The sequence below is a fragment of the Rhinolophus sinicus genome, chromosome 1 (genome assembly GCF_057876585.1).
Source record: "Rhinolophus sinicus isolate RSI-liver-muscle chromosome 1, RSI-T2T, whole genome shotgun sequence".
Taxonomy (NCBI): domain Eukaryota; kingdom Metazoa; phylum Chordata; class Mammalia; order Chiroptera; family Rhinolophidae; genus Rhinolophus; species Rhinolophus sinicus.
Window position 1 is genome coordinate 76,224,078 of NC_142501.1, and position 24,473 is coordinate 76,248,550.

Sequence of the window (24,473 nt, forward strand, 5' to 3'; positions counted from 1 at the left end):
TAACCTCATTTATAACCACTTTCTTACTTACCATTACCCACTAGACATTTTTTCTGTTGCCTACACACACGAAACCCTGAGAACTTAGACTTTTGCACTCTCTGTTCCTTTTGACTAGAATATTCTTCCACCTCCATCTTTCCATGAGCAGCTTTTTTATAACACAGACCTTTACTTAAATATTCCTAATCAGAATGAATTTCCCTGACTACCCAATCTAAAATAGCTATGCAGTATTTTTCTAGAACATCATCTTGTTTAAGTGAATATCTAAAATTACCTGATCATTTTTTATTTTTATTTATTTGTTTGTTTTAAGAATCTGTCTTGACCATTGCTATTTCCTTCTTACCTAGAATGGTGCCGAGTAACAGTAGGTATTCTATAAATATGTTTTGAACGAGTGAAACTTGACTGAACAAGATAATGTGGGTAAGGGAAAATGAATTGTTTTCCACTGCAGGTGATGGTGAGGGTGATGGTGCCATAACAAAGGAAAGAAAAATATGGAAAAACCAAATTTGGGTTGGGTTTATTCAATAAGTACATTATTTTGAAATTGTAGTTGAGAAGAAATAAGTATTTTAATATAAATAACTAGAAAACAAAAAGAAAATAGATGCTAGAGATTAGAATATAGGTTAAGTCAGGGATTTTATTCCTTCAAGCCAATAGGAATAAATAAAGTCACAAGTACAACTTTGATAGAAATGGGACATTGAATAAATTTTGAATGAATAAATCCCAGGAGCAACTGAAAGTTACTTGAAGGGATCAGACAGGTACCATAATGAAATAAGCAGGCTGATGTAAGGCAATTGGGAGTGGTGGAAACCATGGCAAATTAACAGAGAATGCACTGTCTAAAGGGGTACCCACTACTCACCCCTGGCTGATTATTGTCCGATAGACAGGCTGTGCTACTAGGACTTCTGATGTTTTCAAAGAAACAGGGAAGTTATATTTTTTTTAATGTAAAAATCTTCAATTTCTTGCTTGTGACAATTTTTTATTATTTAATTTAAAAGCATTTCATTGTTCAAACCAAAGACATCAGTAGCCCAGATCTGGCCTGTGGGCAGCTAATTTTCTAACCTTTGGTTAAATAGATCTGGTGTCTATTTGTCTGCTGCCACTAAGGGTGTCTGTCCTACTCCTTATGAGTGTCTGACTTGTGTACTATCTGCCTCTACCTACTGCACTGAACCAGGAAGTAGACTTTCTAAATGTACCATCTCTTCAAGTACTCTGGATGCTATGATAGATGTTCAATTAGGATAAAACAATATATCACATGATCAATTCAGAAGCTAGTCAATGAAACTGGGAAGATGTATTTTTAAAGAATCCCATGTTCTAAATCAGAAAATTTGGGAATCTTTGAACTCGAATGTCATTGCTTCCATCCTAGTCTCTCCACTTCCTATCCCTTTAAGGTCCATGATCCACTCACTAGAATTTGGTTATTTTCAATTCCTTACTACTCCATTTTGTTTATTCGGCTTAAGAAATAATGGGGAAATACATAAAATATTTCACAATCAGTGTAAGCTTTTTTTTTTCTTTTTTAAATAGTATTATTTTCCTCGTTTTACCAGAACGTCTCTCTTTGCCACTGGTGGTTGGTTGGTTGGTTCGTTGGTTTGTTAGTTTTTTGTGGAATGGAGAAAGTAGTCTTGGCTTTTCCTCACCCCAGCTTCCCGGTATTTACTTGATGGCTAATCCACAGAAGGCCTTTTTCATGGAGTACCAGTTTGTCCTTCATCTGATATATTTCTTCTCACTGGGTCTAGTATCCCTTTGCCCCAATTTGAATTCACCATCACAGAATATTTGAGGATGAAGAAATTTATCTTCACTTAAGAATATTTTCTATACTACTCCCATTCCCTTTTCCTTTTCTTTATTGTTGAGAACTGATTTTCTACTCTGTTGTTTATCAAAAAATACAAAGACTTTCCTATTTCCAGAGGATACAGGGAAAATTGCCTTTCTTCCACTGTGATTAAGAGACAAAAGTGAAAATGTTTATATATTTCAGAATTTGTAATAATAGACATATGATTTTTTTGGCATTTTCAAATATACTAGCTTTTCAGCTTAGTATTCATATATGGGTGAGAATAGTAAATTAATTGTGCAGGTTATAAGAATGAGTTGGTTACTCTTTTAGTATCAGGAATTGAGGTGACATTTTCTAATAAACATATTTATATTTCATAATTGTACAGTAAAAGTGTTTTATTTATTATATTAAGCCAAGGAAAGATCATCTGATATTACATTTGATATAAACAACAAAAAGATACTACATATATTATTGCAAGATAATACATATGGTGAACTAACTACGGTATGAAAATACAATAAATTAGAACAGTCAAGCAACAAAAATTTTTAAGAGCAGTAATGCTTTTAAAATTAAAAGTAAGTAATGCTTAGATGTTGATTCTGCATAGAAGATAGAAAGATAGAAAGTATAGACATTTTACAAACATAAAAAACAATCTTGATGAAGAAAGTTAGTAAGTTTTGTATTACCTATCATTGAATCAAAAAGTGTTATGTTTCATAAAATGATGTAAGAAGATAAAATGGTAAAAGTGAACAATTTTTCTGAATTATAGAAAAGACAAAACAATATAAATTAGTATAAAATTCCTATTGCATTTTATTCCAATGGCATCAGCTTGAGTCTAAGCTCTTACTAAAATAGAACTTCATCAAAATCTGGAACTTTTGATAAGGAGATAGCAATTGATGGCTAGTTTGAAATCAAATTATTTAAACTGTGAATAACTCAAATAAAAGACCACCCAGTTTGAATACTAAATATTATAAAATGTTCTAAAATGGCTTGTAGAATGAGAGAATATGTTGTATTTACTCTCTCTGAACTCGTAAAGAACATCCAAATTGAAAATCCAGGGAGCAAAGTTAGAAATGCTAGCTGAGAATTAAATTGGGTTACTTTTTGAGTCTGAGTCTACCACTGTACACTCGAGTGAATAGAGAAAACAACATTCAGCTGACTCAAGCTAATGTTTCTTTCTCCCACATACTCTGATCTAGGTACTTAAAGCCAAACTGCTTTTCTCCTTAAGTCATGCATATAATAGCCATAACTCTTTACTTCATACTGAGTGTGTATAGACACAAACAAGCACAAATATTACAAATGACAGAACTATTTGGCTTGAAACATTGAAATCTTGCAGATTATTTTACTAATCTCTTATTTTTCTGATTATCCTTATACTCAAAAGCAATTTGAGTTGTGTGTGTGATAGGAATATAGACTGGAAAGCTGTTAAGTATCTCTGTGGTGCACAATAGGTACTTATAATGCTGAGGAAATGTACAGCTTTAAAAGAGTATGGGTGTGAAATTAGTATGGAATGAAATGGGACTCTCATAATGTGCATCTCCTATGGACCACCAGGACTGGAAGAGAGCAAGAAAGGAAAATTCCTGGGGTAACACTTAGGTTGTGAAAACCACAGGATACCATACTCATGAGGAATTTTAACTACCCAAACATCTGTTGGGTTAAAAAAAAAAAAATTAACAAAACATGCCTCATCAAAGAAGATTCCAAGGAATGCAACTTTATGATCTAAAAAGAAGAAAAACCAAACAGAGTGCAAAGTCTGCCTTATCAGTTTTTAAAATAAGAAATTGTAAATGAGTTTCAATTTCCTTAATTTATTCTTAATGGTGTAATGCATTGATAAGGTGGTGAATGCTATCATGACAGAAGTAGATATTATCCTTTCCATAAAGAAGCAATTACATGATGGTAAGAAGAGACGCTGGGCATAAATAAATAGGAAAATACAGTCCAAGATGTGAAGAAACCCATTTGGTGGCAGTGCATTTTTAGAATAGGCTCTATCCTATAGCCACTAGAGGAAATGAATATAATTTGTTCTAGACATGACGGTTGTACTTCTGTGAAATTAGTTAGATGCTGTTGAAAGTCTTCTAAGTTAGTTGCCTAAGACTCCCAAATGTGTAATTGAAGACATCTCTCTCTTCTAGACCTGTAGATTGAAGTACTGGTCTGACCACTTCGGTTTCCACAAACATCTCAGACCCTATGTTACCATTGCCTTTGCCCCACCTCAAACTTTTCCTACCTGTGTGTTCCCTGTGTCAGTGTATTGTACTGTTATTTACCTAATTGTTCAAGCCAACAATGTTGGAACCATTTTTAAGTCTTCCTAGTTATCCTCAAGTCCATACCTGAGTCCTGTTGAATTCACCTTCTAAACATTTCTGAAATTTATTTTTCTCGTTCTCCAAATCCAGACCCTTAAGATTCATATCCTAGAGTATAATAATAGGTATCTAAATTATCTTTCTGCTTCCATTTTCTCTATCCTCCACCCGAATTCAGCTTCTAAACACACCTATCTGACCATGTTATTCCTCTGCTTAAAATATTTGATAGTTTCTATTTTCCTGTTATGTAAAATTCATTCTTTTTAATATGTTATATAAAGTTTGTTATGATTTTGCTTATCTTCTCCATGCATGCCTTTTCTTTGTCCTTCGTGCTCCAGACTCTTTTTTTTTTTCCTGTCCTCTTTTGGAGAGAAGCTGCCTATTTTTAATGTTCACACTGATTACCTCTTTTGCAAAGTCGTCTATAAATTCATGTTTCCACTCCTACCTCCCAAAACTTGTTTCTAAACTACTGATCATTTAGGGTCATAATTGTTTATCTCTCTCTCCTTTGTGGAACTCTGAGCTCCTTAAAAGTGGAGATGACCAGGTGATCATGTCTTATATGTTGTTTTACACTCTATGTCTACTCAATATTAAAGACTGAATGAATACAGCATTTGGACTCGAGGAAGGCATTTAACTGTAATGTGAAACTATTTCAATGTCAAAATTATCCATATTTCAAAATAGTTCATACTGATTTTCTTCAAATTTTTAGTTTATTTTTTTGTCTATAACTTGTCTTTCAAATACTTACATGATTGTTGCCAAAATTTAAATTTTCCTGGTTAGTCACTTTCCATGTTTGACATGTTCAGCTTCTTTTATTTCACAAGATGAGTCAATTTTGTATTGTTAACATTTTTTTCTCTTTTCATTAATTAGCATAAGTAGCATGAATTACTGCATATAAGAAATAAATATGTATGTATTAGGTTTGTGCAAAAATATTTGTGGTTTAAAAGGTTAAAAATAATTGCAAAACTGCAATTACTTTTGCATTAACCTAATAGTAAGTAGAGAAGGATTTCAAGCAGTGAAGGAAAAAAATGCCTATTTCAAATAGGTTCAAGTATTAACAGTATCAAATGATTAAGTGAGATAAAAAACTTAATGAATTTATATAGCAAAATGGGATCATAAGAGGTTGATAGTCCATGAAAAAAACAAAGGAGAAAATTTGGGCTGCTAAGTAAGATTACAAAGAGGAGACATTTGGGTAAAATCATAATTTATAGGACATTATAATAAGCATATAAAATTAAAGCATTTAATAAAGCATTCAACTATATATTTAATTCAAAAGAGCTTTTGCCGGATATTAAGTAAGTTTTCCAGAATTTAAATGAAAAAAAATATTTTGAAATATTATTACATATTTCAGTAAAGTCGCTAAAAATCAAGGGATACTATGAGGGTTATCACTATATTATTTTTTAAATCAATATTATAGAAAGTCTGGTTATCCCAGGAAAAAATGAAGAAAAAAATCTTTCCCCCAGTGATAGCTCCCTGCAGTTTATCTTTAAAAAAATTCAATTGAATTATCTCACTTTCTTATCTCAAACTTCAAATCTCATGTTGAATTGAATTTGTTTGGACTTTTCTGAGAATCGTCTTTCTCTTGGTTTAGAAAGAAGTATTAAATAGGCTTCATTCTTTGTGATTTTTTGATCATTGACCTCAGTTTAGGTCTGCCTTAGTATTAGGCCCTGGGTCAACCAAAATTCAGCTCCGTTTTCTTCCGCATTTAGTAATGAAGTAGGGAGAACTCTGATTTGACCGGAAAACTCCCAATTCTGAAAAGACTAACATGGCTACGCCTGGTTGTTTAGGTCACTTTCTGGTTGGGCCCAGTAACTAACTGACTTGAGAGCCCTTGGTTGAATAATTAAGAATAACAACAATCACTAATCTCATCAAGTGTATACTATGTGCTGGTACTATTCTAAGAGCTTTTTTTATTTCTTTTTACTTGGTTTTATATATATATATATTTTTTTTTTCTTTTTTATTTTTTTTATTAGTTTCAGGTGTATAAAACAATGCAATAGTTAGACATTTACACTCCTCACAAAGTGACAACTCCCCTCCCCCACTCTACTACCCCTCTGACATCTTTTTGCACATTGATTCATTCATGAATTTCATTAATTTCTAGTGTACAGCCTGTGCTCTTAGATCTTAACTAGAACTTGGGCAAAGCCTTGTGCTATGAAGGTACTAAGAGGTTGAGGGATGCTAAATAGGATTACAAAGAGAAGATATTCGGGTGAATTCATAATTTAAAGGACATAATAGTAGACATATAAAATCAAACTATTTAATAAAGCATTCAACTCTCTGTATAATGTTAAAAAGGCTTTTGCCAAGTTGCTAAGCAAATTTTCCAAAATATAAATAAAAGTATTTTTAAATCTCATTTGCATAAGCAAGTGGAATGTCTTTTTTAGCAATAGCACTAAATACCAAACAATTAAAGGAAATTGTAAGGATTATTAGTATGTGATATTATTTGACAACTGGAACTAAGAAAGACCTGGAAATATTATACAAGCTTCTAGTTAGTAACCCAGCCATCTCCATTCCCAAACAAATTGGATGGGACTTTGCCTATCATACATAACCTCAAACTACACTTTTGGTTTCTTTTCTCTTTAATGATACCCGTGATACTTATTTCACCTTGATTATGCCTACATACAAGGTAAGGGAGGACAAAGTAGTAACATTTATCCTGGCCCTAACATTCCATATGGTGATGGCCTTGTCTGAATTATTCCAGGTTTTTCCTATGCAGAGCTTCAAGGCAGAGCAAATGGTGTTTTCTTATGTTCTTAGGGAACACGATGACCTTGTGATCACTCTAGGAACTTTGTGAATGGGAGGGAGTGATGGTAGAGAGAAACCTCTTCACAGTTTATCTAGAATTAAAATAAATGAAAGATTGGAGGAGCCTGGTCTCTGGAGTCTTTGTTGGCTGGATGTACTTTTCCATGTTTATCACTCGTTTCTAAGCCCTCTACCACTCCTAGCCCTCACAGAAACAGTAATTTAACCCCTTTTTCGTCTTTGTTACCAAGAGTGGTAATTATTGGTCACCTAACCTAAAGAAAAATGGCACTGCTTTTTCAAATGGTATGTTGATGTGTAGCAGTGGTTCTTAAACCTGTACCACAGGCATAGAATATTTTTCAGGGGGAGGGACATGCTTGTTAAAACACAGAGTGCTAGGTCCTACCCAAGGTTTCTGATCAATCATTCTGAGGTATGGCCTCAGAATTTGCTTTTCTAATAATTTCCCAGGTAATACTGATGCTGTTGGTCTGGAGACTACATCTTCATAACCACTGTTGTAGAAAGTTGTTTTATAAACATGATGCTTTCTTAAAAGAAAGATGCATTTTCTGGTCCTAAAAACAATAGTACTAATATTAGATTTTAAATCATAACTGGCATGGCTAGTATTGGAAGTGAGAGAATTTTTTTTGTGTATTATTTTTTTCAACTTTAGCCAGTCTGAAATGAGTCAGAAAAAGACTAATTAAATAAACAGCAAAGAAAACAAAAGGTAAAGGGATTAGAAAGTACAAATTAGTAATCACAATATAGCCACAGGCATATGAAAAACAGTTTGGGGAATATAATCAATAATGTTGTAAAGCTTTTGTAGTCTATCAGATGGGCACTTGTCTTATTAGGGAGACCCCTTCATGGACGGTGTAGACACCTGACCACTGTGCTGTACACCTGAAGCTGAAGCTGAATAACAGTGAATGTCAACTATAATTAACAATATTTATAGTCACAGGATGTGGAGCACAGCATAGGGAATGGAGTCAATGGAATTGTAACAACCGTATACGATGTCAGAGGGGTAGTAGGCTAAGGGGAAGGGTTATCACTCTCTGTAAATATCTAACTACTACATTGTTTTGTATACCTGAAACAGACATACAATGAAGTCTAATATTGTGGCCATCCGTGAATCATTGTCATCATTCTCAGTACTCATCAAGTAACCTAATCAGACAAATGCTTGGGCTTGTAGGATTTGCCTTTGTGATACTATCTTGCTGTTGGGAAATCTAACTATAAAAAATAAATAAATAAAGTCTTGTAGAACAGTAGGAAGTACTGCATGTGCCAACAGTAGTGTTCCATACTGGGCAGTGAAATCGCCAGGCTCTAGGGGAAGCCCCAACACCAAGGAAGGACAGCTGATTACTGCAGTGTTGTAACCAGTGGGATATGCCCTGAGATGCCCGTGGCCTGAGTAAATATGGTCAATGTAATTGTTAAACATCTCCCAGGACCTTGATGTCCTGAATTGTTTAAGGCACAATAAATACACCCAAACTACTCAGCCACTCCTTAGTCCAGAGAGACATCTAAACCTCAAAGCAAGTTCTTCCAGGTGTGGGAATCAAAGCCAACACACAGTTTTGGACATCACTAATATTTGTGCAGCTGAGGCAAAACAGAGCCCTTTATTTAATGATGACTATAGCTAGGAATTTGGTGGTCCAGTGTACCAAATTCTGAAACTAAAATACCCTGCAGGGCCACCCCTTTAAATAAACTTGAAACTGAATGTAAATTCAAATCGATATACAGACAATTTAAATCATTGTGTACAGAGTTCAACATTTTCTGTCTTGTGAGCTGCTGTCAAATCCTTAATTTATTTTTGTTTATTCTTTTAGGAAAACCACTAGAGCATGGTGCACTAAAACCCATAGAGTACTTTCTATAACATTTTTCATCATTAAATTAAATTTACAGGGATCTACTGAAGGCAAAGTCACTAATAAGTCTTTGAATGTGCTTATTCTGAAAGTATAGTATTAGACACACCAAAATTTGGTAGTTCTTCATCAAAGTGGCACAGACTTGGGGGCATTCAAACTTTTATATGGACTAGGCAAAATGATGGTATCTCCAGACTCACCTTTCAGCTAACACACTTAGCATGGGGACACAGATGGATGGGAAAGATGACCCTGACCCACATAAGACCCACATTCCTGTGCAAGGATAGAAGCATGATAATCAGGAAATGATGGTTGTTAGTTACAGAAAATGCATTATTGTGAAAACCAGGAGGAAAGTGCTTATGAGAGGAAGTGATTGGATTATGGGGAATGAGAGAATAAGGATAGATCATTCCTACTGAGTAAATTGCTGTGATTTATAAGAGAAAGGGTATAGTGATATCTTGGCCCATTACTGACGAGATTCATTTCACAAACAATCCTAAATCAGAATGTGACAGTTTATGGGGAGACAAACAAAGTCTCCCAAGAATGTTTATAAGTTACCAAGCTTTGAAACTGGCATATTTTCAACTCCCATACCTTTCTTGCCTAAGTTTCCTTTATTTGGTAGTCAACATTCATGATTGTAATTTTGTGTTCCCCTTATGTGAATCTAATAAGAATTTACTAGACAGTGATAAAAGAGCGAATACTGGATATATTTTATTATGTATTTTAGAATTTTGATAAATTCCAAGAGAAAATTGCCTAAAAGAAAGTGGAAATTTTTGTATACTTATAAGTACACTCTAATATTTATACATTACTAAAATAATTAGCTACTAATTTATAATAGACTTGAGCACATGGTGTTCTAAATATTTCCCTCAAATTATCTATGAATTAATCAAATGATCATTTTCATTGTTTTATACAGATGAAATATATATTGCTATATATTATATGCATATAATCACATATCAGTTCAGTTATGTACGTGTTTGCTTTTATTTTTTATTTCAGATTTAAGAGTTCTTATTTTATCATATTCTTATTCTTCAAGAATACAAATTGTATAATCCATTTAAAGAGAGGTTTTTCACAAAGGATTCAACAAAGGGAACACTTTTGTAACAAAACTGGCAATTTCATCAAGTTTACTGAAAAAGGGAATGTTGTTTATAGTGATTGTTTCTCAAAGAAAGAAAGAAAACTGGGAAAAGTTCAAGAACTGGCATTAAAGCACAGCTCAGGAAGGGGCTAAATATCTTGCCTTTTTATAATGATTGATTAGTGTATAGACCTTAAAATATTTAATAGTACAAGTGGTTAGTATATGCCATGAATTATTTTTGAATGTCATTTTTCTCTCAGCTCTGCTTGGGGTAGCAGACACTCACTGATGAGGGCTTTGATTGGTAGTATTAAAGGAATGATGACAAGGTTGACATTTTGTTATGAAAGGTGAGAAGTTGAAGCAAGGCATCATACTGCTTTCTGAGCTTGTCTACAGACCTATTTGTGAGAGTATCCAAGGTTTTTCCTTGGGAAATGGTTTTGGATCTGTCTTCGATTGAGACCCCAAAGGTCCAGACTATAGAGCAGAGAAGACATGGACATATTTCCCTGGAAATATTTCCAACCACAAGCTACCATCAACATAGTCGTGGAAAAATCTCGTCAACTTTCTTAGTCACAGAATATTATCAGTAAGCTGTTTGTGATGTCTGGGTAACAATAAGGTACCACCTTGTCAACCCGCTAGAATGAGTTAGGATTAAAAGTGTCGTCCCAACAGCCATTGAGTTGGTATACTTTATAGAGGTGTGTGAATCAAATAGATTCTGGAGATAGTCTGTCCTCTTTTGATCTAATTCATTTGACCCGTCTCTCTGGTAAGAGTTAGATATCAAGCACCAAAATCTATAGAGGCCCCTTCTAGTTCATGATAATAAATTATGCCATTATTCTTTTTTGTCCATGATAACCGTTCTTACAAAGATATGAGCAGTGCTTTTAAAGGCCCTACACAACTTGGTCCCCATTTCCTCTCTGAGTCTCATTCTGACTTATTTTACTCCAACTTCACTCGAGTCCTTCTTATTCCTAGAACACACCAGGCAAACTCCTGTCTCAGGACTTTTGCACTATCCATTTTCCTCCCTGTGACACTCTTCCTTCAAACACCTCCATGCTCCTTTGCTTCCTTCAAATTTTTAAGTGTCATCTGCTTAGAGAGGCATAGCCTAACCACTATATTTAACATAGTAACTTCCATCAGCATCCCCACTCCCATTATCCTGCTTCACTGTTTGCCATGGGATGTATCACTTCCTAACATGGTACATTTTACTTGTACATTATATATTTACCCCAATTTTTAAAATAGATATTATTTGTCTCCTTCCACTAAAATAGAGGTTCCATGATCCCTGTTTCTTTGCTTCTATTCTCTATACTCAGTACCTCAAAAGTGCTTGGCACGTAGTAGGTGTTCAATAAACAGTTGTTGAGTAAAGAAGAACCTTTACATACTAGAAACTCTGTAAGGATAGGTCCGCCCCTACCCTGATCACTTCGAAGTGCTTTGTGTTCTTAGTGCCAGGAACATAGAAGGTACTCAATAAATATTTGTTGGTTGGATGAATACATAAAAGCCAACAATATTTGGGCACAAATAAAGAGAAGGGAAATCACAAATATTTTCCTGTCTTTTACTTGAATTGTGTGGCTTGTCATAAAATTGTTTCTCTGACAGTGATTCTTACAGAGTTAGAAGGTAGGTTTTGCAAAAACATTAATAATCAAGGGGCCTAATAAATTCATGCTTAGCTTCTAACCCATTCTACTTTATAGTCAAAGACAGAAGATAGATCATTGAAACCCACCAAGCATTTTATATTTTTCAAAGCAATTTTCTACATGAGCAGAATATGTAATAATTATCAGTCATGGTATACTTGATCCTGAAGCCCGTCTACTCATTTTAACATTTTGAATAAAAATATTCAGAGCTGCTGTTTGTTAAGGAGAAGGTGAGCATAATATTTCTAAGGAATATCCAGTTTGAAACGGAAAAAGTGTTGCCACTCTTGAAAATGGAGTGTGTTACTCTGTGATGCCATCCAAAAGCAATTAATTATGCTCATGGTGGGAGTCCTCTCATAACTCTCATTTACTATGTTTAATAAACTAAACAAGTTATGCTACCATTTGAGGCAGCTTTCATAAAGCTAGAAGTCATAAGACTGAAGAGCTCAGGATATGCAAATTCCATGATCTCTTTTACTATAGTCATCAGACCCAATTCTGTCCTTTTTATTAGCACCTCTCTGCTCATCAAAACCCTGAATCCTGGACCATCCTCTCCTCACACCCTACCCTGGATGCTTCCCTGGGCCATTTGGACTGAATCTCTGAGTCAATGTTCAGAGTATTGTGCAAGCATCAGAAGAGGTACAAGTAGGAAGGATGTGTTTGTCACCCCAAAGGAATTATCCCACAGAAACTTTCTTATACCTGTTTACTAGATTCCTCTATAGTAACATTTGAGTACTGTTATTAAAATATTTCAATGCTATTTAAAAAAAATAATTTTATGGGTGGAGTTTGCCACTAAATTCTGCAGATATCATTTCTCTTGAAAATGTATTCCAAGTATTAAAAAATTACCCATAGTTCAAAGATTGCCACTACTACTAGCATCTTAAATACGTATCTGGTATTGAAATAAACCTTTTAGCTCTCTTCAGGACATGTGAATCATTTGAACTAGATATACTTGCCATATTTATACTATCCCGATTTGTAAGGAATTATCTGAAAAAAATTTTTGAAGAGCTCCTGGATCTACTTCATTTAATTTTGGGTTTCTTTCTCTTTTTAAAAAATTTATTAGGATGACATTGGTTAGTAAAATTATATAGGTTTCAAGTGTACAATTCTGTAACACATCATCTATATATCACATTGTGTGTTTACCACCCAGAGTCAGTTCTCCTTCCATCACCATACATGTGACCCCTTTGCCCTCAACCACTCCCTCCAACCCTTTTCCATCCTGGTCGTGTCTTCCTAATTCTAGTCTCATCTTTCTAATTTCCAGGTAGGCATCTCAATCCTCGTGAATTTCTCCGATTCAATGAGTACAAATCCAACTTTACCATCTCCTTCCATAGGGTCATCCCTACCCAAACCAGTGTCTGTTCCTTAATGTGCTATTTTTGTGAACTGTATCAGCATTCTCCCAGTGTGAATACATGAATTACCTTTTACTACTTCCTCTATCTCAGTTTGTGTGCACATCTTCTCAGCTTATAAGTTTTTTTATTAAAGTTTTAAATGACTGTAGGATTCATATTCTCTTATCAATATCCACTTATCACTCTTCTAATTTAGGGTCTCACCATATCTCACCTTGATTTTTGCAAACAGCCTACATAGACTCAATGCTTCAGAGCTTTTTCGGAGCTATGTGCGTTTTCTCAACAAACCTTCAGTGGCATCCCATTGTTTAAAGAATGAGCTTCAAACTCTTGAACATTAATAATCAAGTGCTCTCTAACTTAGCTCTCAAATTACTATGTGAAGCTTGCTTCCTACTGTATTCCTCCATGAACACTGGTCCCTAACTGATAACTCTATTCCTTGAATTTAGGGATTCTGAATCTTTTCTGTACCGTGGATTCCTTTGGCAGTCTGGTAAAGTACCCTTTCCTAGAGTAATATTTTTGAATGTATAAAATACTAAACATAAGCTTACAAAGAGAGCAATTCTACAGTAATAAAATTCTGGCTGTGGACTCTGTTGTTTATGTCTTTGTGGCTTTGCTTGTGATCCTCTGCTCATAGAAGTGCCCCTAAACCTGCTCTTCTCTTTCTTGAAATCCTTCTCCCCTTTAAAACCTATTCAATTCCCATCTCCTCTGTGCTACTTTACCTTGACTCCAGGCACCATCTGTAGTCACCACCTTACCCTTTGCCCTCTCATAGATGATTTGTATTTCTAGTTAGTCCTATCTTTACTTTGCCCTTTATTGTAACATTTTGTATTATTTTGCAAAGGTGGGCCCAACCCAAAATTGGCCACTTTCACATATTGTGTCTACATATCTTTAAAAAAAAAATACTGTGAAATATGTATATGAGGAGGAAACTGATGTCCAGAAATTTTGTTGTTTAATCAAGATCACACGATTTGCTCCTTTTATAAATTATTTGAGAAAAGGAATATTTTATCTTCCTCTGTATACTTTCTCAGGATCTATGGAATAATATTTGTCCAGTAATGTTTGTTTATGTGGATTTAAAAGTTAGGAATATTGGGAAATACTTATTTCCTACTATTTAATGTTTCTAGACTTGACTAGGGACCAAAAGAGGACAGAGATGTGTACAAAAACGTTCCTAGGTCAATGTCTATGCCAATTACATAAACCCTTCTAATACCTAGTGGTTTCACAAATTGAAAACTTACACGAGGGTTTTCATTAATCAGTTCCTTAAAATATTATCTCTTGTTTTATACTGTTAATGAAAAAACAATAATACAAGTAGAACAAATTAAAGAATTTGTTTGTAATCATAGTGAATTCAGGAAATGTCTACATTTGTAATAAGATCAGTTGTATAACTTACTTCCTATATTTCCCCCTCACTGAAAACAATAAAACCAACTCAATTTACATTCATATAATGATATATTTTACATTTATTCCCTTGTACCATGTTTACGTTTCTGTAGTCAAATATGTTTTGCAAGTTTTCTTAAAAGAACGCTGTCAGACTATTTTAGAATTTAAAAAAAGATTTATTTTAGCAAGAGTAATATTTCATTTTCAAGATATTATTTTGCATTTAAAAATCATATATAGATGACCATTAATTTTTCAAGTGAAGTGCTTATTTATTGTAATTATTTTGAAAGGAATGACATCTTTTGATTTGCCAACACTTTTAGCGTGCTGTGAACTATAAATTAATATATAATTAATTCGTATGGCTATCCATTTTTCATGATCTTTTCTATAGTACTGTAGCAAATACTAACTCAAATGTAGATGGGTAACTGATTTTCTGTTTTTACAGCTCCAGATGGTCCTCCTGAAAATGTGTATGTAGTAGCGACATCACCTTTTAGCATCAACATCAGCTGGGGTGAACCTGCTGTCATTACTGGACCAACATTCTATCTGATAGACGTCAAATCAGTAAGGCTTGTCTTACCTTCTGAAAAGAGCAGTACAGAGCATGGTTAAGAATACAGGTTTTGGAACCAGACTATTTGCAATTTAATCCTTAAGTTCTATTAGACCTTAGGCAACTTATTTAACCTGTCTGTGTTTCGGTGTCCACATCTATAAAATAAAGATTAATAACAGATAATAGTACCTAGGGTACAGAGATTTTTGTGAGGGCTAAATCAGTTTATATGCATAAAGAATTTACAACACTGCCTGACACGTAGTAAGTACTCAATAAATGCAAAGAATTATTACCATGATTATTATTATATTGATCCTCAGGATGTAAGTGATATACATAAACAAATGGTTAAATCGGTAATAATACGTTGGTTTAAAAATACAGTGAAAAAAGACTCAAAATACAAAATGAGAAGGGAGAGGGCATTAGGGGAAATATATCCCAAATAAATTACATCAGAACTTATCATTATATCTCTTCATTTGCACTATCTTATCCTATCTTATCTAACATTCTGATGTAAAAAATATTACTATCTTTGAAGAAGATTTTGCATAAAGGGGAATTGAGGCACAGACATGATAAATAACTTCTAACAGAGCTGAGACCTGGCTAAGACCAGCGGACAGTGGTGATGTAGGAAAAGGGAAAAGCCATTTGACAGCAAATAAAATTTGCCAAATTGAAACATATGCTCACCAAAACCACATTGTACCAAAGATAGCAAGAATTTAAACAGATTCTAACATGTCACACTTTCCCTGGGATTCTTGGAACTAAGTAGTCGTGTAGTTCTTTCCTCTCTTCATTCATTCAACACAAATGTTTAAGCACATCCAACATGCCAGCATTAGTCTAGGTGCTAGGTATGTAGAACTGAACAAGTCTGATGTGATCTCTGTTTTTATACAGCTTATCTGCAGCTGTAGATAAGCTCCAAGGCCCAAGAAGAGCACGTGTTGTTGAATTTAGGACTCATGATACAGCCTGGACTTTATCAAATACTAGCCACAAGGACATAAAAATCTTCCCTTATAAGACTCAATTAAGTAAAAATTGACCTCTTAAATAAAAATATATAGGCACAGATATTATCCTAGATGATTCTACTGGAAATTAGTGCATTTTGTAGTCATGTGTTCATTATTCCCTTTATTTTTTTCAAAATAAAAAAATATTTAGTGGGCAGACTCTGTTTATTAAAACAAGGATGGAAAACAAAGTTCTCAAGTAGCTTACACTCTAGAGAGAGGCACTAGACGATAAACAGCTAATTATAGAGTGTGAGGTATACAGTTTTTTTGGGGGGGCAATATAAACTAACAAAGTAATTAAAGTTCCTGTTATGGGGAATATAGGATATACAGGAGACTTCACAGAGCATGTTCAATTGGTTCTGGAAGTTGAGGAATGAATAAGGTTATACCAGTTGGGAAAGAGTGAAAGTGGGCAGGAAAAGGAGAGAAAATAGAACCAGTCTAATTACTGATATTGTATATAAAGCCACCATACTTCAAAAACAAATCAAAATGTTTTATAATAATAATAGATAATCAAATATAATATGAGCAAACAACCTTGGAATTGATGGAAGGGAAATGATGCATCAAAGATGTCTGAGGTGTCAGTCCTACGTAACTGGACAGATAGTGGTTAACAATAACAAAGACACAGTAGGTTTAGTGATGAAAGATAATCAGTTTTGTACTTGTTGTATTTGAGGACTCAACATTCTTTCTTGATTTTATTTATTTTTTAAAGATATAATAGATCACATGCATGCTGTGTAATATTTTTACTTCTCTATATTTGTTATTCATTGTTTTCATGGAAGACATTGGAAGAGTTTAATTTTACTTTATAAGATCATGTCCAGTGAACTTATGGTAGTGTAGAGTGCTGGATTCTTGAAACACCTAGGGCAAATCCTATCTTAGGTACTTAGTAGCTGTGGAATCTTGATCTCTATAATCAGAGATCAAGTAGTTATAGTACATATCAGGCAAGTAAGATAAATGAGCAGTCAAAATGAAGCCAACTGGGATGGGCTGTGATGAATTGGAGACCATGCCCCGTTATAGACATCAACTGTTACTCATCTCTAGATAATTGTTATCCAGCATGAATATCAGACTAGTCTTAAGGAAAATTTTAAAAGCCAGATTTTATGTGATGTTTAAATGTTAATTAAATACACATACACACTTACCACCAGTGGATACATACACCTGATCAATTGAATTCCTATACTGATATATTTTTCTCCCATTTTAGAAAAGTGGCATCTCTTTCCACTACTGTGTTTTAAGGTGGGAATGATCTATTTGACATTTGGCAATGCTGTTATTTATCAGCCTCTTGCTATGTTTCTCATAGCAACATTGTCTTTAAGTTAAACAAAAGCTCTAGAAAAGAGCATTTGAAGAACATACTGAACAAAAAAAACAAAACAAAACATCTGTCGAAGTTAGGAGGGAGAGTCGAGTTGAAAATGAACTTAGTATTTCGAATAGTGTTTATAACCTGTTTTAGAGTGTTTTAAGTCAGGTACCTAAGGGTAGCATGCATAATAGGATTTCAATTTTTCTGATGTCATTTCAGGAAAAACCCCTTCCATTTAGGGCTAGAAACTTTAACTATGTTGACTCCCTGCAGCAAATAGGACAGACTCTCCATCAAAGACAACCATACTTAAATAAATTATACAACTATATTTAGTATACCGAAGGATACTTATTTGCATGCAATTAATAACCAACATCCACAATTGAGTCCTTGCATAGTGCTAGATCAGAGGTTTTCAAATTGCAGTCATGATCAGAATTTTAAAATGAATTAGAATCAAATTTAAAAGAGCAGAAAACATCACAGTGCATTTCAAAAAGAGTTGTATTTCTGAAAATCGTTTTTGAGTTATAAAGAAGTATATATATATATATATATATATATATATATATATATATATATGAGTATATATATATGAGTATATATATATATGAGTATATATATATATATATATATATATATATATATATATATATGAGTGTATGCACAGATATATCCTGAATTATATAATTATATTGCAAAATGTGTTTCCTTTTTGTGGTTCATGATAAACCAAACCACACCCAAAATCTCTGTGCCAGCTACTTCAGATCTGTTTTTTCTAAATCTCAACAAAACACAGTAAAGAGATATTATCATCCCAATTTCACATACACAGAAAGTAAGACACAGAGAGTATAAGTGACTTGACAAATGCTGCAGGAGCTATTAAGTGACTAAGTTGGGATTTGAACCCTTGATGGATGGGTATCAAAACCTGTATTCTTTTTTCTATAAAACATTGGTGTAGAAAGCAGTATTTCATTGACTGCAGAGATGATTTTTACTGCATTTTGATGATTTTTGATGGATTGATTGCAGTTGGTTTATTGCTTTGTTTGTTTTTACTTTCAGTTATTGAAATAATTGCTAATTAGAGAACTGTTAAAATAGCACTTTAGATTTCCGAGGACAATCTGATTGTAAAAAAACAAAAAACAACAACAGTTGCAACAGTTGACTCTTGACTCTTGAACAATGTGGGGTTAGAGGTGCAGATCCCCACATAGTTGAAAATCTGCAAATAACCTTGAATGCCCCCAAAACTTAAGTTGTCCCTCAGTATCTGCAAGGGATTGGTTCCCGGACCCTCACCTATAACAAAATCCACGGATGCTCAAGTCACCTATGTAAAAATGGCATAGATCAATATATACAGTCAGCCCAATGCAGCCGTAGACGCTCAACCACAGATTGAAAACAGTACAGGTATTTATGGAATAAAGTCTGCATACATGTGGACCCACACAGTTCAAACCCATGTTGTTCAAGAGTCAACTGTACTTTCAATCTTGCCTAGATAAATATGCACACGTATCTTTGTATTATAGTTTAGTGATTTGTATATCAAGTGCTGCTTCCTTTAATTGTTAGCTATTTTTTTTCCTGTAGGTAGATAGTGATGAATTTAATATTTCCTTAATCAAGTCAAATGAAGAAAATAAAACCATAGAAATTAAAGATTTAAAAATCTTCACAAGGTATTCCGTAGTGATCACTGCATTTACTGGAAACATTAGTGCTGCATATGTAGAAGGAAAGTCGAGTGCTGAAGTGATTGTCACTACTCTAGAATCAGGTAAGGTGTATTTTTCATCAGTGCTAAAAATTGACTGAGAGTTAGGGATCTTTCTTACAATTTATCACACCCCACCCTAAAAAGGATATGTGTTACAAGAAATTTTTAAAGCGTATAATATAAAATTCAATGATTCACTATGATTGACAAAATTTAACTTTCTATTTCTGAGGCAAAGTGGAATTATGTAGAATAATCAACCCTTGTAAATGCAAAAACAAATTAGTTCATAATAAACCCAATTGTACTTATTTGCATTTATTTAAACACTAAATGTTTCAGAAATTGTTACCTTCCCTAAGAGATGAGTTTCACAGTTGTCTATAGCCAATAATGGCTATAAAAATTAAAATTCCATTTTAATTATTTCTGTCTCATGATTTAAGTGCACATTAAAGTGATAATACTCTGGTATTAAATAATCTGGAATTCAAAATTAGAATCCAGGTCATGTTTACCATATCTGTTTTCTTCACTTAGTTAAGTGACATGTTTTATTATATAATCTATTTGATAAATGTCAGAATCCATACAGATTTTCTCAAGTTCCTATGAACAGGGTCTGAATGAATAATAAGATTGTAACCATTAAGAATTAAATGTGGAAAGTCAACTTCCCAGAACTCGCTTGCCCCATCCTCCTTCAGACTCCTGATGTTCTTTGCCACCAGATATATCTTTGGAGCACATGAAGGGATGTGTTGCTATAGTTTATTTGTTGCTATATGTAAGGTAAGTATAGGAGGTAAAAATATTTTCTAGCGAATTCTTTCATTATGTTACATACTGTATTGTTTATAAAGTTATGGCTCTAAATTAAAAGTTACACCTTGTTCTCAGCACCCTAAAATTCCACTTGTTTCCATTTTGCTGCCACATACATCTCAGGTATCTGTTTTCTTGTTATACTTTTTGGACTTCTCCCTCATCCTATCTGTGAGGAAATAGGCTGCAGAACTTCACATTCATACCGTAAAGCATCCGTTGCAAATCTTAATGTGCTGCCTCTCCCAAGGATATAGTAGTTTAATACATTTTTACTAAAACTTTGAAACTAGAATTTTGGATGTAAAGCCAAAAATATTTAGAGTATACAAAGTTCTTTCCAACATTCAGAGAGTTCTTTTACTTATCCAGCTTTAAACTTGATCTTATATTTGAGAAACATTTTATACAAAGAAAATATATATAGTATTTCTTACGTATCCTAAAAAGGTGTAATAGCTAATGCTGTGAAATGTATGTTGAACCAATTTAACGTTTATTTTAACTATCCATTTTTCTGTTTAAAATGTGATACTTGGCACCATAACATGTTATCTGATTCTGTTTTTCTTTCCTCACTTATTTATTTACCAATTTTTTGCTTGTTACAGGGAAGTATTTTGAAAAATGTTTGCAAGAAAATAAAGCTTAAGTATCTGAACTATTAACAGCCAAATATTAACAGCCTTCATTATGGAAATTCTTTACTTAGAATGGAAGAATATATTCATCTCAATTTGATCAAAATTATTATTCATTCAATCAGTTGTTTACATAAAGAACACTATATAGTACAGCAAGAACTAGGTCCTATATTCATAAATTAATTTTATCTTCATGTATATCATTTTCTTTCACAATAATTTATTGAGACTTAACTAGTTATATGTTAGGCTAACTTTCATTTATCAAAAATAAACTGGAATATCTACACTATATAAAGAACTCTCAAAACTCAACACTTAAAAAATCCAATTAGAAAATTGACAAAAGACATGAAGATTTGATTGGCAGATAAACTCATGATGAGATAGATTTTTCAACATTATTTGCTATTAGGGAAATGCAAATTAAAACCACAATGAGATATCACTGTGCATATGCTAGTACAGATAAAATAATTTTTAAAATAGTGGTAATACCAAATGCCAGCAAAAGATGCAGAAAGACTGGATTTCTCATTCATTGCTAGTGGGGATGTAAAGGGTACAGCTATATGGAAAAATAATTTGGTAATCTTTTATAAAATGAAACACACACTTACCACATGAACCTAATTATACTCTTGTATATTTACCACAGAGAATTGAAAACTTATGTTCACGTAAGCATCTCTATTTAAATGTTAAAACAGATTTATTAGTAATAACAAAAAGAAAAGCTGGAAATGACACAAAGGTTTTTCTATGATTAAACAAATTCTGGTTCATCCATAAAATTGAACACTACTCATAAAAAAAATTAGAAAAAAAGAATGAACTATTGATATATGCAACAACTCTGATAAACTTCAAGGTCATTATGTTATTGTCTTTCTCAACAAGACAAAACTGTGGAGAAGGGGAATGATTAGAGTGAAAGGAATGTTCTGGGGAGGAGGAATGGAGTGCAAATACACAGGGATAGCAGGAGGTTCTTTTATGGTGATGGGACAGTTTTGTATCTTGTTTCTGGTGATGAATACAGGAATCTATACGTGGGATTCGATTGCATAGACCTACACACATATACAGGAAAGCATGAAAAAATGGTGAAATCTGAATAAGGTCTGTAGTCAGGTTAACAGTTTTGTACCAATATCAGTTTCCAGGTTTGAAAGTTAAACTACAGTTATATAAGATGTCATCACTGGGGAAAGCTAGGGGTAGGTTACATGGGACTGTATGTACAATTTTTGCAACTTCCTATGAGTCTATATTATTTTTAATTATTTTCAAATAGTCATAGAAATGTATTCTGCATAAAAATTAATGCACATAAAAGGTAAATTAATATATGAATAAATAAATATGCAAACAAACTGATCACCATTATGGTTTATGTGACCTATAGGTGTCAATGATTCAACAACGCATCAGACATTTTGCTTGTTTCCATAATTTATATGGTTTTAATAATTTGTGAAATACTCTTTATAAACAGAAATTTGAAGCACATATGTTTTATATGGAGATCAAAAAGAACAATGTTTTAAAATTTAATCACTGAATATTTTATTTTAGTCCCTAAGGATCCACCTAACAACATGACATTTCAGAAGATACCAGATGAAGTTACAAAATTTCAGTTAACATTCCTTCCTCCTTCTCAACCCAATGGAAATATCCAAGTATACCAAGCTTTGGTTTACCGAGAAGATGATCCTACTGCTATCCAGATTCACAACCTAAGTATTATCCAGAAAACTGACACATCAGTCATTGCAATGTTAGAAGGACTAAAAGGTGGACATACATACAATATCAGTGTAAGCATTTGTAGCTTTTAATTATTCACCTATTTTACAAAGTCAATTTATAAACTCACCATTCAAAAATACTGTAGCATATGTATACACTATATTTTTCATACTTTTTGTAAGATCATTTAAGACATGCCAATAGAAAATAGATTTAGAGAAATGAAATTGCTGAGTTCCTACTATAATACAGCAAGTCCTGTGAAAGATGTAGATAATAATTATACAATTATAGTAGAAACCCAGAAATAAAGTAAAGCAGAAAAAGTTGCATGGTATAAGTAAAAGAACAGTAATATACAAAGACATAATTCTGCAAAGGAAAACTACGTATATGTAATTGTAAATGGAAGATGGAAAAGCAAATTTCAAAAGGCAAAGGGAAGAAATAACTGTTTATATGATTGGAATTCACATGTATTTCACACAACTGTTACTAAAAGCTAATCATATTTTACACCTTAATTTTAAATTATCCGTTTTGGAAAGTAACTGTGTACTCACTCGTATGTGAGTTCATATTCATACACACAATTTGTTGCATCCTTTGACTGCTTTTGTCTTAGGATGTTCAAGTAGAATTACGTAATTCAGAAAATCACATATATAATTCTTCCTTTACTCAATTTGTATCTTATTATATAATCTCTCTTGCTGAGATTCTTGTTGCACATACCATTAAATGGACCACTATTATGAAAGATCTATTAGAGGGAGGGCAGTTGTTAAGAGAATGAACTGGCCTGGGTTCAAAATCCTGACTCTAGTATTTTCTGGGTCTGGTCAGTTTCCCCAAATCTGTACCTTAGTTTACTTATTTGAAAAATTAGTAATAGGAATAATACTTTATTTGTAGGATTTTTGTAAGGATTAAAGATTTGTAGTTGTGGTAAGTAGTGAGTGGTCTATCAGTTTTGCCTATTGTGAATAAGAGGAAAGAATAACAAATAAAACAAAGCACAACTAATTTGTAATTTAAAGAAGAAGAAATAAATTATCTGATTGTTCACAAAGTGCAATTTACAGCATTCTCAAAACCTGAGAGTTTATTAGAAATGTATAACTTTAATACCTGTTCTGATCTGCTGAATCACAGTCTGCATATCTTCATTTATCAGGGTTCATAAGTGGCTTCAATGCAATTTGAGAATCACTGCCTAACTCTTTATGTTAGGTGGTACCATAAAGAAATAAAAATAATGAAGCATCATATTATGTTTCATTTTGAAATCTTTCTTATATCTACAAACTCCAGTAAATATTTTACTTAGATATTATTTAGATATTTTTTAACCACAGTTTTGGGGCTTGGTTTGTTTACCATACCTACCACATCATATATGTCATTATAATTTTAATTCAATCAAGATATTCCCAAAGTATCTCTAGTGTGGAGTGTGGGTCACTAATATATAGACAAATTAATTCATTCCAATAAACATATTACATTCTGAATTTTGTTTATAAGTACAATGAAATGGGCCAAGACTAATCTTTGTTTTATATTATATAGCAAGATAAAATGAATAAAAGAAGTTTCTGTATCTATAGCATGCTAAGCACAAAGTTAATTGAAAGGGTTCACATTTGTGTAAATCACTCTCTGTATATACAAACAGAAATGTTTTATGTGTATATGCTGCATTATGCAGGTTACAGCGTCAGATACTTTGGGGCAGGGGTGAAGAAGGGCATGAAGGGCAACTTTCAGAGGGATGATTTAATACAGGAAAACTGGGAGGCTGAAGGAATAGGATTTCATCTCAGAGAAGGGAAAAAAAGAGAATCTTGAATATTGATTTAAAGAAAGCCAGAGGTACCTAGCTACAGAGTGGAGGAACAGATGTCAGAGTAGATGAAGAGAGTGTTAGACATA

General features: G+C 33.3%; 1 protein-coding gene across 3 annotated transcripts in view; it reads left to right on the forward strand.

Annotated features, from left to right (window-relative positions):
- PTPRQ (protein tyrosine phosphatase receptor type Q) overlaps positions 1–24,473 on the forward strand; it is a 241,992-nt gene that overhangs the window by 155,578 nt on the left and 61,941 nt on the right. For all 3 annotated transcript variants that reach the window (XM_088800966.1, XM_074325366.2, XM_074325367.2), the window contains 3 exons: positions 15,075–15,196; positions 19,188–19,374; positions 22,362–22,606. In XM_088800966.1, coding sequence (XP_088657092.1) covers positions 15,075–15,196; positions 19,188–19,374; positions 22,362–22,606 — 554 coding nt within the window. The remainder of the gene's footprint in view (positions 1–15,074; positions 15,197–19,187; positions 19,375–22,361; positions 22,607–24,473) is intronic.